Source organism: Carcharodon carcharias, chromosome 4 (genome assembly GCF_017639515.1).
Source record: "Carcharodon carcharias isolate sCarCar2 chromosome 4, sCarCar2.pri, whole genome shotgun sequence".
Taxonomy (NCBI): domain Eukaryota; kingdom Metazoa; phylum Chordata; class Chondrichthyes; order Lamniformes; family Lamnidae; genus Carcharodon; species Carcharodon carcharias.
In genome coordinates, this window is record NC_054470.1 from 31,293,987 (window position 1) to 31,310,662 (window position 16,676).

A 16,676-nucleotide genomic window follows, 5' to 3' on the forward strand; every position below is an offset into this window, starting at 1 on the left:
GGTGGGTGGGAGGGGGAGTGGGGGCAGGGGGGTGGGTGGGGGGAGGCAGGCAGGTAACAGAAATTGCCCGCCTCATGAATTGAGCAGCTTGAGGTCATTATGGAACCTACTAAAAGCTCGCTTCTGACCTGCCTGGGTTTTCAAGGGGGCAGGCAGTCATTACGAGCTCTCTTCTGAAGCTGAAACCAAATGCAACCTGGTGGGAACAGGGGCAGTAGTGTTGAAGCAGTTTCATTAAATGCAAAAAAAGTGAACGTTTGGACAAAAAAAATACTGAGTTGTAACAAAATTTTAGTAACTAATCTTTCCCTACCCTATCCTGGGTCCCATCTCTCCATTCGTCCTGGACATTTTAAACATGAAATACCATGCACAGACAGCAGGCACATCAATGGCTGCTGATTCAGACCAGAATGTGGCCCAGTTCCCTTGTGTCCCATCTCCATTCCTGCCACCCCGGCCACTAATTGAGTGGCAGACCTGTCTCTAAGATCATTAAGATCCCTTATCCCATGAAAATCGTGCTTCACAACATGTTGCCACTGGGGGAGGGTTTGCAACCAGGAATCAAACCCACCTCCCGCTTCCCACCTCCAATGGGATACTGCCAAAGGAGAATCAAAAATAAGCCTCCATCACTTCACAGAATTCTGTGGTTTCAAATAATCATAGGCATAAAATATCAACCTAACGAAAGAAATCATAAAAACAACATACTAAAGATGCTGGAAATCTTAAATATAAACAAATAATACTCAAAATATTTATCAGATGTGCAGCATTTGAGCAGAAAGAAACAGTTAACGGTTCAGGTTGTTCACCATTCATTGGAATGTCAGGTTCTGAGAAAAGCTAATTGATATGAAAGGTTAATTCTGTTTCTCTCCCTACAGATGCTGCCAGGCCTGCTGAATGTTTCCAGCATTTTCTGTTTCATAAAAGAAATCTTACATTTATCTATTCTATTCATGTCTGCATGATACGACTGTAGCTGTTATGGTCAGTGGTTTAATATCAAAAGTTTGTTTGATATCAAAAACATATTAAAAATATAGAAGACCTTCATCATTAGGACTGAAATGGTCCTACCAGAAACAAATTTGTACAATCAAACTAGGGGTGGAATGGTCCCAAATTTGCACTTAAGTGCGGTAGTGGGCATCATTTTAAAACATCGTTTTACCCACCGGCCACAATGGCAACTTTTCACACCATATCATCCCACACACAGCACACGGACAGTGGACCTGCATGAGAAGGGCAGCAATGGAAGGAGATAAAAATTGGTGGCTGAGACCCCTTTCAACCTCTTTCTACCTGTCAGAGCCGAAGTGTGACATCAAAGGAAAACAGGTACGTGATCGGTGGGTATCTCTTCCGTGTCTCTTTTGATTGGCTAAGTGGTTTAAATCAGGAGATGTTATTACAGCTGAAGAGTACAGTTAAGAAATTCATTTTTAAAATATTTAATATCCAAATTAATTAATTAAATAGAATAGCGATGGCTGGACAGGCAATGTGTTGCAGCTGTAAAGTGTGGGTGCTGGTGCGATTCATGGTGACCACATCAGCAGTAAGTGTTGGCTGCTCGAGGAACTTCAGCTCAGAGTTGATGAGCTGGAGTTGGAGCTGTGGACACTGCGACACATCAGGGACACCTGGACACTGTGTTTCAGGAGACAGTCACACCCCTTAGATTAATTACACCAAATTTGGACTGTGGTCAGGGACAGGAGAATGTGAATGCGAGTGAGGCAGGTATGGGGATCCAAAATTTAGTGTTGGAGAAGCCTCTGCCAGTGCCCTTGTCCAATAGGTACGACGCTCTTGCTCCCGGTGTGGACAAAGGCACAGGCTGTAGGCAGAATGAGTGAACTGACCACAGCACCATGGCATAGAGCACCATTCAAGTGGAGGGAGAAAAGGGAAACGTAGTAGTAATAGGGGATAGCATAGTTTGGGGAATAGATACTGTTCTCTGCAGCAAAGACAGAGACTCCCGAAGGCTATGTTGCCGACCTGGTGCCAAGGTTAAGGACATCTCTTCTGGGCTGGAGAGAAACTTGGAGTGGGAAGAGAAGGATCCAGTTGTCGTGGTCCATGTAGATACCAATGGCACAGGTAAGACTGGGAAAAAGGTTCTGCTGAGGGGCTACGAGCAGCTCAGGGCTAAATTAAAAAGCAGAACCACAAAGGTAATAATCTCCAGTTTACTACCCGACACACGAGCAAATTGGCGTAGGGTAAATAAGATTAGAGAGGTAAATGCGTGGCTCAAAGATTGGTGTGGGAGAAATGGGTTCCAATTCATGGGGCACTGGCAGCAATACTGGGGAAGGAGAGAGCTGTTCTGTTGGGACCAGTGTCCTGGCAAATCGTATAACTAGGGTTGTAGGTAGGACTTTAAACTAATTAGTGGGGGGAAGGTTCAATTGAAGGAAAGTTTAAAAAATCAAAAAGAAATGAGAGACCAGAGGTGCAGGGTAGTGAAGAGGCAAATGATAATCAAAGGGTCAGAAAATATAAGCAGAAGAGTACAGCGGAAATTAGAACCAGAATGAGTAATGATGGTAAAATATCAAAGCTTGAGGCTCTTTATCTGAATGCACACAGCATTTGTAACAAGATAGATGAGTTGAAGGCACAAATACCTTATAAATGAATATGACTTGATAGCTATTACAGAGATGTGGTTGCAGGGTAACCAAGACTGGGAACTCAATATTCAAGGGTATTTGACATTCCAGAAAAATAGGCAAAAAGGAAAAGAAGGTGGGGTAACTTTGTTAATAAAGGAAGGTATTGGGGCAGTGGTAATAATATAGGTGCAATAGATCATGATGTGGAATCAGTTTGGGTGGGAGTAAGGAATAGCAAGGGGAAGAAGTCGTGGGTGGGAGTCGTCTATAGACCCCCGAAGAGCTGCCTCACTGTAAGACAAAGTATAAATCGGAAAATAATAGAGGCATGTGAGAAGGGTGGTCCAATTGTCATGGGTAATTTAAATCTGCATATTGACTGGACAAATCAGATTGGCAGGGGTAACATGGAAGACGAATTTGTAGAGTCCATCAGGGATTGTTTCTTAAAGTGATACGTTGCAGAACCTACCTGGGAACAGGCTATTTTAGATCTTGTAATGTGTAATGAGGTGAGATTAATAAGTGATATCGTAGTTAAGGATCCTCTAAGGGGTAGCGATCACAACATTGTAGAATTTCAAATTCAGTTTGAGGGCAAGCAACTCGCGTCTCAAACCAGTGTCCTCAACATAAAAAAGGGTAAATTACAGAGGTATGAAGAAAGGGTTGTCTAAAGCGGGCTAGGAAAATAGTCTAAGGGGAAAGTCAGTGGATGCGCAGTGGCAGACATTTAAGCAGGTATTTCATAATGCTCAGCAAAAGTTTTTCCCAGTCAAAAAGGACTTAATGAGAAGGATTGCTAATAAAGTGGTCAAGGAGAGTATCCAATCAAAATTTAAGGCATATAAAGTGGCGAAAACTAGTGGTAGGCCAGAAGATTGGGTATTTTTTAGGAACCAGCAGCGGATGACTAAAAAGCTAATAAAGAGGGAGAAAATTGATTATGAAAGTAAATTGGCAAGAAATATAAAAACAAACAGCAAGAGCCTCTACGGGTACATAAAAAGAGCTAAAGCGAGTATGGGGCCTTGGAGGATACGACCTGAGAATTGAATACAGTGAAATGGCAGATAATTTAAACCAATATTTTGCATCGGTCTTCACAGTGGAGGACATTATAAACATCCCATGTGAGGTTATGCACTTTGGTAGGAAGAATAGAGGCATAGACTATTTTCTAAATGGGGAGAGAATTCAGAAATCTGGAGTGCCAAGGGACTTGGGAGTCCTAGTCCAGGATTCTCTTAAGATTAACTTAACAGGTTGAGTCAGTAGTTAGGAAGGCAAATGTAATGTTGGCATTTATTTAGAGAAGACTAGAATATAAAAGCAGGGATGTGCTGCTGAGGCTTTATAAGGCTCTGGTCGGACCACATTTAGAATGTTGTGAGCAATTTTGGGCCCCGTGTCTCAGGAAGGATGTGCTGGCCCTGGAGAGGTTCCAGAGGAGGTTCACGAGAACGATCCCAGCAATGAAAGGCTTAACATATGAGGAACATTTGAGGACTCTGGGTCTATACTCAATGGAGTTTAGAAGGATGAGGCGGGATCTGATTGAAACTTCCAGAATACTGAAAGGCCTGGATAGAGTTGACGTGGGGAAGATGTTTCCATTAGTAGGAGAGAGTAGGACCCGAGGGCACAGCCTCAGAGTAAAAAGAAGACCTTTTAGAACAGAGATGAGGAGAAACTTCTTTAGCCAGAGAGTGGTGAATCTATGGAATTCATTGCCAAAGAAGGCTGTGGAGGCCAGGTCATTGAGTGTATTTAAGACCGAGATAGATAAGTTCTTGATTGGTAAGGGGATCAAAGGTTACGGGGAGAAGGCGGGAGAATAGGGTTGAGAAACTTATCAGCCATGATTGAATGGCGGAGCAGTCTTGATGGGCTGAATGGCCTAATTTCTGCTCCTATGTCTTATGGTCTTATGGTCTTATATCAGATCTGGGCTTTGCTAGCTGGCTTGCATTTATTGCCCATCCCTAGATGCAGGGATGGTGAGCTGCCTTCTTGAACCACTGCAGTCCATGTAATGTAGGTACATCTGCAGTGACTTAACAATGGTTTGATACAACAGAGGGCATTTAAGAGTCAACCACATTACTCTAGGTCTGGTCTGGAGTAACAGGTAGGCCAGACCAGGTAAGGATAGCAGATTTCCTTCCCTAAAGGAGGGACATTAGTGAACCCAAAGGGTTTTTACAACAATTGACAATGGTTTCATGGTCATCATTCGACTTTTAATTCCAAATTTTTATTGAATTCAAATCCCATCTGCTGTGGTGCAGATGTGGGTCTGATGTGGAGCATTACCCTGGGTCTCTGGATTACTAGTCCAGTGACAATACCACTATGCCATCACAAGGAGCTAATAGGAGGAAAGATCTTATAACAGTCTCTATCACAAGGGACAAAGTATTTGACAAACTAATGGGACTAGAAGCATACAAGTCGCCAGGACCTGATGGCTTGCATCCAAGGGTTTTAAAGGAAGTGGCTGCAGAGATAGTGGAGGCATTGGGCAAAATATTCCAGAACTCACAGGATTCCAGGAGGATCCCAGCAGATTGGAAAACCGCTGATGGGAGACATCCCTGTTCAAGATGGGAGGGAGACAAAAAGCAGGAAACTATAGGCCAGCCAGCCTAACATCTGTCATTGGGAAAATGCAAGAGTCCATTATTAAAGAAAAAATAGCAGGGCATTTAGAAAAGTTAATGCAATCAAACAGAGTCAACATGGTTTTGTGAAAGGGAAAAGTGCAGCACCGAGGGATCTGGTTGTTCTTGTGCATGAAACAAATAAAGTTAGCATGCAGGTGTAGCAAGTAATTAAGAAGGCAAATGGAATTTTGGCCTGTATTGCTAGGAGCTTGGAGTTTAAAAATAGGGAAGTCTTGTTACAACTGTACAGGATGTTGGTGAGGCCACACCTGGAGTTTTGTGTACAGTTTTGGTTCCCATATTTAAGAAAGAAAATACTGGAATTGGAGGCAGTTCAAAAGAAATTTACTAGGCTGATTCCTGGGATGAAGGGGTTGACTTATCAAGAATGGCTAAACAGGTTAGGCCTTTATTCATTAGAGTTTAGAAGAATGTGAGGGGGCTTGACAGGGTAGATGTTGAGGAGATGTTTCCACTAGTGGGGGAATCTCAAACTAGGGGGCATAGTTACAGAATAAGGGGGAACTCATTTAAAACTGAGATGCGAAGAAATTTCTTCCCTCAGAGGGTAGTGAATGTCTGGAATTCTCTACCCCAGAGAGTTGTGGAGGCTAGATCACTGAAAGTATTTAAAGACGAGGTAGATAGATTTTTTGAAATATTGGGGAGTTGAGGGTTATGAGGAGCTGGCATGAAAGAGGAGTTGAGGACTGGGGCAATCAGCCATGATTGAATGGCAGGGCAAGCTTGAGGGGCAGAATGGCCTACTCCTGCTCCTATTTCTTATGTTCTTATGTTCAAATCTGCCGCATTAATTACGCAATCCCAGGAAACACGCCATTTCCATGGCGGGCGGGCTCTCATTTGCCCACCACACCATTACCTCTCCACTTCCTCACACCGGGCACCATAGTTAAAATGCAGCCGCACGCACACCTCTCAGTGCTTCCAGCCCAGGACTGCTGCATGGAGGACATGGTCCCAAAAGGCATGAAGACTGCAGCCCCCAGGTTCAATGACATGTCCCTCGAGTGCCTTTTGGACACAGTGGAGGCCCGCCATTATGTCCTCTGTCCCACTCCGGCAGCAGGATGGGCAGCAAAATCACTAATCCAGCTTGGGAGGCAGTGGCAGCGGTGGTCAGTGCCAACACCCTGCAAAAGAGGACAGTCACCCAGTGCCACAAAAGGATGAATGATCTCCTCCGTTCCACCACGGTCAATCTTCCCATCACTCTCAACTCACACTCTCACAAACCCATCACACATCCACAGGGCCCTCATTTATTGCCAGTCCAAAGGACATCACCATTCACTCACACACACACGTTCATTAACCTTGCCCCCATCTACGGGACCACTCTCCACCCACACGTGCCAGGCATACTTATCATCTGGCCTGGCAGGCATCCTGCTTATACTCTCTCCATCTCTATTCATGCTGGACAAGCTGGCACATAAGAAGAGGGAGAGGTCACAGACTGTTGGAGGAATATCTGAAATCAAGGTCCTCACGGACTTCAAATACAGAGCCATCCAGCTGGTCAGCAATGATATGGACCGTTCCTGTGCTGACAGTGAGGTCAGTGGTGCTCAACCAGGTGAGGATCCAGCAGTGCAACATCCATCAGACAACCATGCTGTGAGTGATGTGTCCTGCTTCACAGGCCACTGCCATGCACTAATTATCTCCCCTTGCTTTCGCAGGCACATCTGCCAATCAGCCGACAGAGTTCATGACCCAGGGCCTCCAATCAAGCCCCAAGGGAAGCTGAAACCCTCCCTGAAGACCCATCACAGCCTCACCCACACCCTATAACAGTGCAGTGAGTCACACCTCAGTGGGACCTAGCTTTAGAGTAGCCTCGGGATCACAATCTAGTGAGCACATCACACTGTCTGATCCACAGCAGCTGCTGGCAGGGACTTCCCAGGTTTCTGGCACTCGGAGGACTGCTGGAGGCCAGAAATTTGCTGAGTCCAAGTCAGGTGACAAGTCTCTGGACTCAGCCATGGCATAGTTGCTGGAGCTGTAAAGGCAATCTCGGGAACACCAGGAAGGAATGTCCACTCTCCAGATTGCAAGGCACGATGGAGGAGTCCATCCACCTTCAGGCTGAGGCAATAGTGCCAGCATGCCAACAACACTAAGGTCAGTAGCTGCCATGGAGACCTTGGTCCAGGACGTCGCTCTAGCGCTGCTGTGTGGGCTGATCTTCATCACTGATGCCACAGTTGGCCTCCAATAGTGTCAGCATCACAGGGGTGCAGGTTAGCTCCAGCTAGCCCTTCTTCTCAAGGAGTCAGCTAGGGGCCCTTGGGCACCCAAAGGGAGGAGGATCAGCAGGTGTACCCCCGGGGCCATGCATCCAAGTGACTCCGGGAGTATCGGGCCCATCCGACTCCCCTCTTTCTGTGACCTTAGTAGCTCCAGCTCCATAGGCCGAGGAAGGTGCCACTGCCACACAACAGAACCCCGAAAGCAGGCCGGGGCCCTCCAGGCTCAGCCTTCCAGAGGATGCCCACCAAGGCCATCACAGACAGGGTATAGCAGTCAGCAGGCTGCCTCCACTTCCACTGTGGATGTCCAGGGAGCACCAAGACGTAGCGGCAGGGTTAGGGAAGTTAAGAAGGTGTAACTCTTTCGAGTACAAACCCGTTTCCATCTGTTTCAGATGAAGTTACATTGTTTCATAGTTTGCCACTGTGAGATTTGAACTCTTGATCTTGGGGTTACAAACCCAGTACCATAACCACTTGGCTATTTAGGCCAAGCCCGTTAAGAAGGTGTAGTTGCACAGCCTGGGCACGAGTGTTAATCACTTGTACATAACGTTTACTATTGTCAATAAACTCCCAAGAGAGTCTCCCTGCTTAAGGCTCCTCATTCTGATGAGCATTAATCGTGTCACTCAGATGTGAAACCTTGGTTCCTGCACAAGATAAAGCTAGATGTCTCAGTCCAGGGCCTCTTCCTTGTGCTCTGTGCAGCCTTCAGACCAAAGTGATGGTCCAGCCTCACACTCCCTGGGTTCATTAGTATTGCTTGCACCCCAATGGTGCTTGTCATTGCTGCCAGAATGTAGTGGGCAGGCATCACAGAGTTCCGTCCTTCTCTCTGTGTGCTCTCAGCATCTTTAAGGTGGGGTTGGCCCCCATCTCTTCACCATCTGTGACAGGTGACGCTCTGCTCCTGAAGGGCTCAGGTGCTGAAGGAGGACGAAGGATCAGATGCTTTTAAAGTTTCGAGGCTGCGTCTCGATGATATGAGATAAAAACAAAAAACTGCGGATGCTGGAAATCCAAAACAAAAACAGAATTACCTGGAAAAACTCAGCAGATCTGGCAGCATCGGCGGAGAAAAGAGTTGACGTTTCGAGTCCTCATGACCCTTCGACAGAACTAGGTGAATCTAAGGAAGGGGTGAAATATAAGCTGGTTTAAGGTGTGTGTGTGTGTTTGTGTGGGGGGTGGGGGGAGAGAAGTGGAGGGGGGGTGTGGTTGTAGGGACAAGAAAGCATTGATAGAAGAAGATCATCAAAAGATGTCACAAACAACAGAACAAAAGAACACATAGGTGTTGAAGTTGGTGATATATATCTAAACGAATGTGTTAATTAAGAATGGATGGTAGGGCACTCAAGGTATAGCTCTAGTGGGGGTGGGGGAAGCATAAAAGATTTAAAAATATTTAAAAATAATGAAAATAGGTGGGAAAAAGAAAAATCTATATAATTTATTGGAAAAAAAAACAAAAGGAAAGGGGAAGAAACAGAAAGGGGGTGGGGATGGAGGAGAGAGCTCAAGACCTAAAGTTGTTGAATTCAATATTCAGTCCGGAAGGCTGTAAAATGCCTAGTCGGAAGATGAGGTATTGTTCCTCCAGTTTGCGTTGGGCTTCACTGGAACAATGCAGCAAGCCAAGGACAGACATGTGGGCAAGAGAGCAGGGTGGAGTGTTGAAATGGTAAGCGACAGGGAGGTTTGGGTCATTCTTGCGGACAGATCGCAGGTGTTCTGCAAAGCGGTCGCCCAGTTTACGTTTGGTCTCTCCAATGTAGAGGAGACCGGTCCCCCCACCCCCACTAGAGCTATATCTTGAGTGCCCTACCATCCATTCTTAATTAGCACATTCGTTTAGATATATATCACCAACTTCAACACCTATGTGTTCTTTTGTTCTGTTGTCTGTGACATCTTTTGATGATCTGCTTCTATCACTGCTTGCTTGTCCCTACAACCACACCCCCCCTCCACTTCTCTCCCCCCACCCCCCACACAAACACACACACACACCTTAAACCAGCTTATATTTATTTCACCCCTTCCTTAGATTCACCTAGTTCTGTCGAAGGGTCATGAGGACTCGAAACGTCAACTCTTTTCTTCTCCGCCAATGCTGCCAGACCTGCTGAGTTTTTCCAGGTAATTCTGTTTTTGTTCTCGATGATACGACCCTGATCACAGATAGTGCAAGTGAGCTGCCCTTGGCCAGACAGGAGTCAGACATTCTCAGAGGCTACGTGAAGATCTATGGAGTGTCCTCACTGCATGTCATCATCATCCTCCTGCAATTGAGTGACTATTGCCTCCACTGCGTCTCCATGACAGGAGCCCTATCACAGACGGTATGTGAGCTGCCTTAAGCCAGACTAGGTGCAATGTGAAGATCTAATGGTGTCTCCTCGCTGCATGTCATCATCATCTTTCACAAATCTAGCAGGTACGAGGGCCTCCAGAGTGCACCTGCCTTGTCTGACCAATGTGTGGGCCTCATCGCAATCATCGTCGCCTTCGAGGACCTCCACACCCTCATCGCCATCGATCTCCGCTTCACCGGAGGAGACCTCCAGCTCCTCCATCTCCTCCTCAGCCAGCTACTCTCCCAGTTGCAGTGCCAGGTTGTAAAGGGCGCAGCAGGTGTTGACGATGTGTGCCACCCTCTGTGGACTATATTGCAGGGCTACCCCAGACAGGTCCAAGCACCGGAACCTCATCTTCAGCACCCCAATGGTTTGCTCCACCAAGGTGCGAGTTGCAGCATAAGCCTCGCTATACCTTCGCTCTGCTGCAGTCTGAGTCTGCCGCATGGGCGTCATCAGCCGCATCCTCTGTGGGTCGCCCTTGTCCCCGAGGAGCCAACCCTGCAGCCTCAGTGGACCCTGGAAGATGTCAGGAATCTGTGACTGACTGAGAATGTAGGAGTCGTGGACACTCTCTGGAAACCGTGCGCAGAGCTGCAGGATGCGTTTGTGGTGGTCACACACCAGCTGCACAATCAGTGAGTGGAAGCCCTTTTGGTTGACATAGTTGACCCCTTGTTGAGACAGAGATCTGAGATCACACCCTGCACCTGTGGGAAACCCGAGATCTGGGCAAATCCAATCGGTCTTGCATCTTGACTCGCTTGGTTCTGGGCAAAATGAACAAATTTGTGTGCCCTCGCAAAGATGGCATCCATGACCTCAAGAATGCATTTGTGTGCGGAGGCTTATGAGATCCCACAGGGGTCACCTGTGGAGCCCTGAAAGGAGCCACTGACATAAAAATTGAGGTATTCACTTTCATGGCAACTGGCAGTGGATGCCCTCCATGTCCCCTTGGCGCCAAATCCTGCAGTAGCTGGCAGATGTGACTGACCAATTCCCTAGACATGCGCAGCCTTCGGCGACACTGGTTCTTGGTCATCTGCAGGAATGAAAGGCGGCATCTATAGACCCTAGGCCTAGCTAGGCGCCAACAGCGAAGTCTCAGTGTGGCTCTTCAGCGGCAGGGGAGGCAGCCCCAGCCGCCCCTTCATCCTGAGGCAGCTACACCTCCCTCGCGCCTCCCTCGCTCACTTCTCCATCTTCTCTGCTCTCTATATGCTACAAGCTAGTTCACCAGGCTCCATGCTCCTGATGTACTCCTCTGCAGGATGAAATAGAGAGACATGTGGGTTAGCTTGGGTCTACTAAGAACCTCCCTTGATTAAGTCGGAAGGCCCCTTAATGCACCGCGGAGAGTGCTGGCCATCACTTGTATGTCCAGAGTTTAGTGCGCTGCAAGGCTGCTCAAAACCCCACCCACCTCCGCCCCACTCCGCCTGACTGACCGGCAGCAGCCTTGCCCACTGATCTGCATGCTGCACTCTCAGCTCAGGCACAGGCATTCCCCTAACCCACACCGTATAGCTGCACTATTAGCTTGAACCATAGATGAGACTGGTCCGAATCGGGATGATGACACTGCAAAGGGCTGTGAGCGCCTCCACCAGTGACTGCTCCACGGCAACCTTTAGCAAGGAGATTGTACAATGTGCCCAGTCATCCAACTGTTCTGCAGTCCACTAAAATACTCATTAGTTTGCAGTCTGTGCCCAAGGGGTGAAAAGCTGCTTGACAACATTACTGTGCACTCACCTCCGAGTTCCCCTCAAAGTGCAGCCCGCCAAGTCCATGCCTTATATATGCGGTTGTGAAGCTTGTCGGCATGGCCGGATGATCCAGTGGGTGGGGGATGATTCTGGCAGGCTGGCCTTATAATGATATGCAGATGTATTACAATGAGATTGCTGACGTCCAATGGCAGGAAACACAGCCCACCATCGACGGGCTCAGCAGACGCTCGCAAAGTGGTTTCACAACGTCATGAAACCAATTTTTGGCCTTCTCACCATAATGTCTGCTCACACCACCGAGCACACCTGATGTCAGTGGGCACAGACATTTCCGCCCTAGAACATTTCAGCAATATTTGATTTGAGAGGAAATTATAAGCTATATTAATTCAAAATAAAAGAAACAGTCAAATAAAAAGAAAATGTTGGGGAGAATTTTTAGCTCGGCGGGTGGGCCTGCGCCTGACCTGACCAAGTGTAAAATGATGCGCGATGACATCGGGCGAGCGTCCTGATGTCATCGTGCACTCGCATGATATTTCAGTCGGCTGGCCTACGCTGGAGTCAGCAGCGCGCCCACCAACAATTAAAAGGCCTATTAAGGCCATTAAAAAGTTAATTGAGGTTGGCGGGCAGGCAAAAAGGCCAAGCGGCCTTTGCATTTTTCTAGGAAACCTCATCCATGGACAGGATGAGGTTTCGAACAGCAAAATAAAATCAAAAATTTAAAATATAATTAATAACATTTATAACATTTTTAAAATCTTTTTTTTTATTTTGAAAAAAAATGTTCATCTCCCTGAGGCAGCTCTGTGCCTCAGGGAGATTTTCCAGCGCGCAACAATGTGCATGTGCACAGTTTGCACTTGCTCTCCACCCCGCCACACAGGCAGCACTGAGTGCTGCTGCTCACATTTCATCCTGCGTGGGCCTTAATTGGTCAGCCAGTGTGAAATCACAGTCCAGCCCCGATCGCGAGCGGTAGTCAGCTTCCCGACCAACCCCGGCAAGCCTGCCCGACAAGGGCAAAATTCTGCTCATTGGAATTGAATCAGTCACATTTGAAAGAGACTGACAACTGACATTTTAAGTGAGACTCATTATCATGGATAATATTATTCTATCTTGACTTTTAGGTGCTGACTGACCTTCCTTATATTTACAGCATTTTCTTTTTATTTCAAATTTACACCATTTTTTTCCTTTCATTTCTATTTTTTATTATGTGATGATTTTCAGCATATATGTCGTGATACTAGAAAGAAAGCAAAAGAGAAATCTACAGTGGTTATTTGCACACAGAGAAACAGCTGATCATTACCTTGCATGGATGGGGATCAACACCATAAGTTTCCAATGTCTGAGCTTTCTGCAGCAGGTTCAGTTCTGCAACAGCTGCAGTCTGTCCCCTAAAAGAATGATTAAATTGATCTTTAATTATTAAAGGAATAATGTAAATTCAAAAAATATTCACGTAAATTAATTGAAAAAGAATTAAGGGTCATGTACTGTGGTATAATGAGTTTAAAATCTTATCTGGAGGGAAGAAGCAAACAAAGAAAAAGTTGACATTTACAAGGCACAGTTTACGACCTTAGGAAGTCCCAAAGCACTTTACAGCCAATTAAGTATTTTTGAAATGTCAGTGTTCAAATAATAAAGACTTGCATTTATATAGCACCTTTCACGGCCTCAGCATGCCCCAAAGTGCTTTACAGTCAATGAAGTACCTTTAATGCGTGGTCACTGTTATAATGTAGGGAACGTAGTTGCCAATTTGCAAACTGCAGAATTCCACAAACAACAATGTGACAATGACCACGTGACCTGATTTATGGTGTTAGCTGAAGGATAAATATTGGATAAAAAAATCAGAGAGAATTCCCCTGCTCTTCTTTGTAATAGTAGCATGGGATCATTTACGTTCATCTAAGATGACAGCCTCAGCCTTGGTTTATCATCTCATCTAAAAGTCAGCACAGCACTCCCTCAGTACTGAAGTGTTAGCCAAAACCTTGCACTCAAATCCCTGCAATGGAACATGAGCCCACTACCATCTGACTCAGCATTGAAAGCGCTACCATGGCTGACAACTGCATACGTAGGAAAATTGGCAGCCAATTTGCACACAGCAAGGTCCCACAAATAGCAATAAAATAAAATCTGTTTTACTGATGTTGGTTGAAGGATAAATATATGCAAATGCACAGGTGAGAAGTTCCTTGCGTGTCATCCATTAATCTCACTCCCCCACCTTATCCCCATAGCCTTGCAAATATTTTCCCTTCAGATAATTTTCCAATTCTTTTTTGAAAACGACAACTGAATCTGCCTCTGTCACACTGTTAGGCAGTGCATTCCTGATCCTAAGATTTGATTTTACTTCTTTTGTTTCTCTCTTTTATCTCACTCCCTTAATCCCCTCTTTATTTCCCCATCTTTATTTCACTTTCTTTACATGATGTAAATATAATTCCTACTTTGAACTCCCTTGTTTGGCCTCAGCGTGCCTCAGTGAGGATTCTTCAGTCTGATTGGTTGAAGAACCTCATTGTTGTTTGCCCTGTTCACAGACACCACAGATCCCTTGTACAGGGTGCCACACAACAAAAGATGCCAGACGAGTGAATATGACTGTTGACCACCTGACCACCTCACAAAAAGTCTGTAGCCAGTTGTTAGCGAAGTGAATAGTGAGCACCATTCCTTCACCAACATTAGCAACAATCTGGCCAATGTCTTATCCAAAAAACAATAGGTGTCAAAATGTAGTGTTTCTCAGTACTGCGCTGAAGTTTAGCCAAGTGTATATGCTCAAGTATGTAAAGATGAACAAGTTACTGGCTGGCACTTGTATAATGTAGTATTAATATAACTGTATCTATAATGCTTAAATATAACATAATAGTTCAACATAGCTACTATGAAAAAATATTTTCCTTTCAAGGAGTTAATGTATCGTATCTGTTGTATATACATGTGTTGTAGTAATGCTAGCTAGTCACTTGTGATGCTCTGCTACTAGTTACAGACATGAGTAAGATTATTTGCATGTACAGGGCAGATCCAAGCGAGAAAACTATTAAAGAAATGTTTTCTCTTCAGTTTCCTGGACACATTGCCAAAATCATATCAGGGCCAATAAAGGTACCCAATTAAAATAGGCCATATAAAGTTATGAATTCTCCATTGAGAATAACCTAAAATTCAGAAACTGAGTTAACCGGGAAAAGGCCAATAAAGACCCAAGCGCATCATGAAATACCTTAGTTCATTTTTATGAATCTGCTCCATTTTTCTTTCCAGTTTTTGTGTTTGCTTGGGAAACAACTTGATTTCACTAACGTAACCCTCTGGGTGTTCATGTGGCTCATAATCACCCAGCTCAGCTGCCAAAAGAGAAACATCTTTAAAAACATAATGAAATTTCAGCAAATGAAGTAAACAGAATTTTAATTATTAAATATTTCTAAGTGAAACTTGTTTTCCAACAAAATTGTACCATCTGTTAACCGAAAATTCTTAAAACAATGAATTTCAGAGTGCTGTAGAACCTACTATTTATAAACAGTTTATTTTGTTCATTTTATGGCAAACCACATTGACACTCCAGCAATAAACTTCACGGTACATTCATGTGCACTGTTTTATAAATGCTCTGCTAATTACTGGAATCATTTTTGTTATGCAGTTGGAAACAAATGATCTATTGCACAAAGGTTTCCATGATCAGCTATTAAAACAAACCTGAGGCAGAACTTCATCCCATCAATGATAAAGAAATATAAGCCAAACCAATTATCTCTTCTGTCTGGGGGGTTTCTAAAATGTAGCAGCAAGGACAGTTTACAGTAAAACTACCAGCTATATCAAACAGTGATCATCACAAGTCTGACCATAAATAGCACAGGCCTCATCATCATGCTCTGCCAGCTGTTGCTTGTTTGCCCATTAAGGTCTTGCTGTAATAAGAACCATAATCTAGACATACCATGTGATTTATTTCCATCTGTTCTCCATTTTTAAAAGAACCATTCAAAATCATCCCAAAGAAATTTGTAACTTTCGTTTTCATTATTGAGGTCAATGGAAATAAAAGTCTGGTGGGATGTATAACATGCAGCTGATTAGATAATGCTTATTGCATGACATCGCTCAAAGTCAAAATTATCCTCCCTTGTGTACAGACCATCTAATCCCAGGCTTTCATCCTCTTGCAGTGCATCCTTTCCAGCACTTCCTTAAGTGTAATCATTATTGTTTTTGAATTTCCTCCTTATTTGCAGGAAATCAATCCTCACTTCTCCCTCGATATGCCAGCAAGTGCTCCAGCAACATTCTAAATTAATGAGGCAGCCACATGAAGTTGCCCTTAGTTATGGAAGGAGTTTGGGCAAATCGTTTCAAAATTTCAGAGTCGAGGTGTTGAATTACCATTTTGAGTGTGGAGGGGCATTTTGATGTATGAATGGCCACGTTTAGCTGGAGGAAATCTGATTTTCGTACGCATTCCCCGCGCCATTTTCCTCTGGCCTTTCTGTGGGTCCGGAATGCCTAGGGCTGCATTTTGGCTATCAAGGCAGGTAGCTCAAGTCAGGAAATTTCCCAACTCACTGGACCCGTTTTGGTAAAAAAGTGCCCCAACGCACACAATGTTTGTCCCCAAGGGCGGGGACATGTGTGAGATGGAGTCGGGTTCACCAACCCCAGGAGCAGAGCGTCAGCAGCCATGGAGGCGGACAAGTGCTGAGGCAGGGTCTTCTAACCACACCACTCTGCTTCCACACCCACACTCTTCATGCACTTCAGCATGCCTTGCAAGCTGCACAATGAGCCTGATCCCAGTGTGAGAAGTCAAAAATGGCACACAAAGTCACGCATGAGTCGGGTGTGCACTCCGTGAGCCATAAAAGTGCACAAGTCGAGTATTCCCAAACCCAGAGTAAGATTTGGCCCAAGATGTCATATAAATATGCCCATCATTTGCCTTTCA

General features: G+C 45.2%; 1 protein-coding gene across 1 annotated transcript in view; it reads right to left on the reverse strand.

The window, feature by feature from the left end:
- Window positions 1-16,676, reverse strand: part of frmd3 (FERM domain containing 3) — a 320,905-nt gene that overhangs the window by 126,334 nt on the left and 177,895 nt on the right. The window contains exons 6-7 of the mRNA XM_041185271.1: window positions 14,949-15,072; window positions 13,005-13,092 (exon numbers count right to left, since the gene is read on the reverse strand). Coding sequence (XP_041041205.1) covers window positions 13,005-13,092; window positions 14,949-15,072 — 212 coding nt within the window. The remainder of the gene's footprint in view (window positions 1-13,004; window positions 13,093-14,948; window positions 15,073-16,676) is intronic.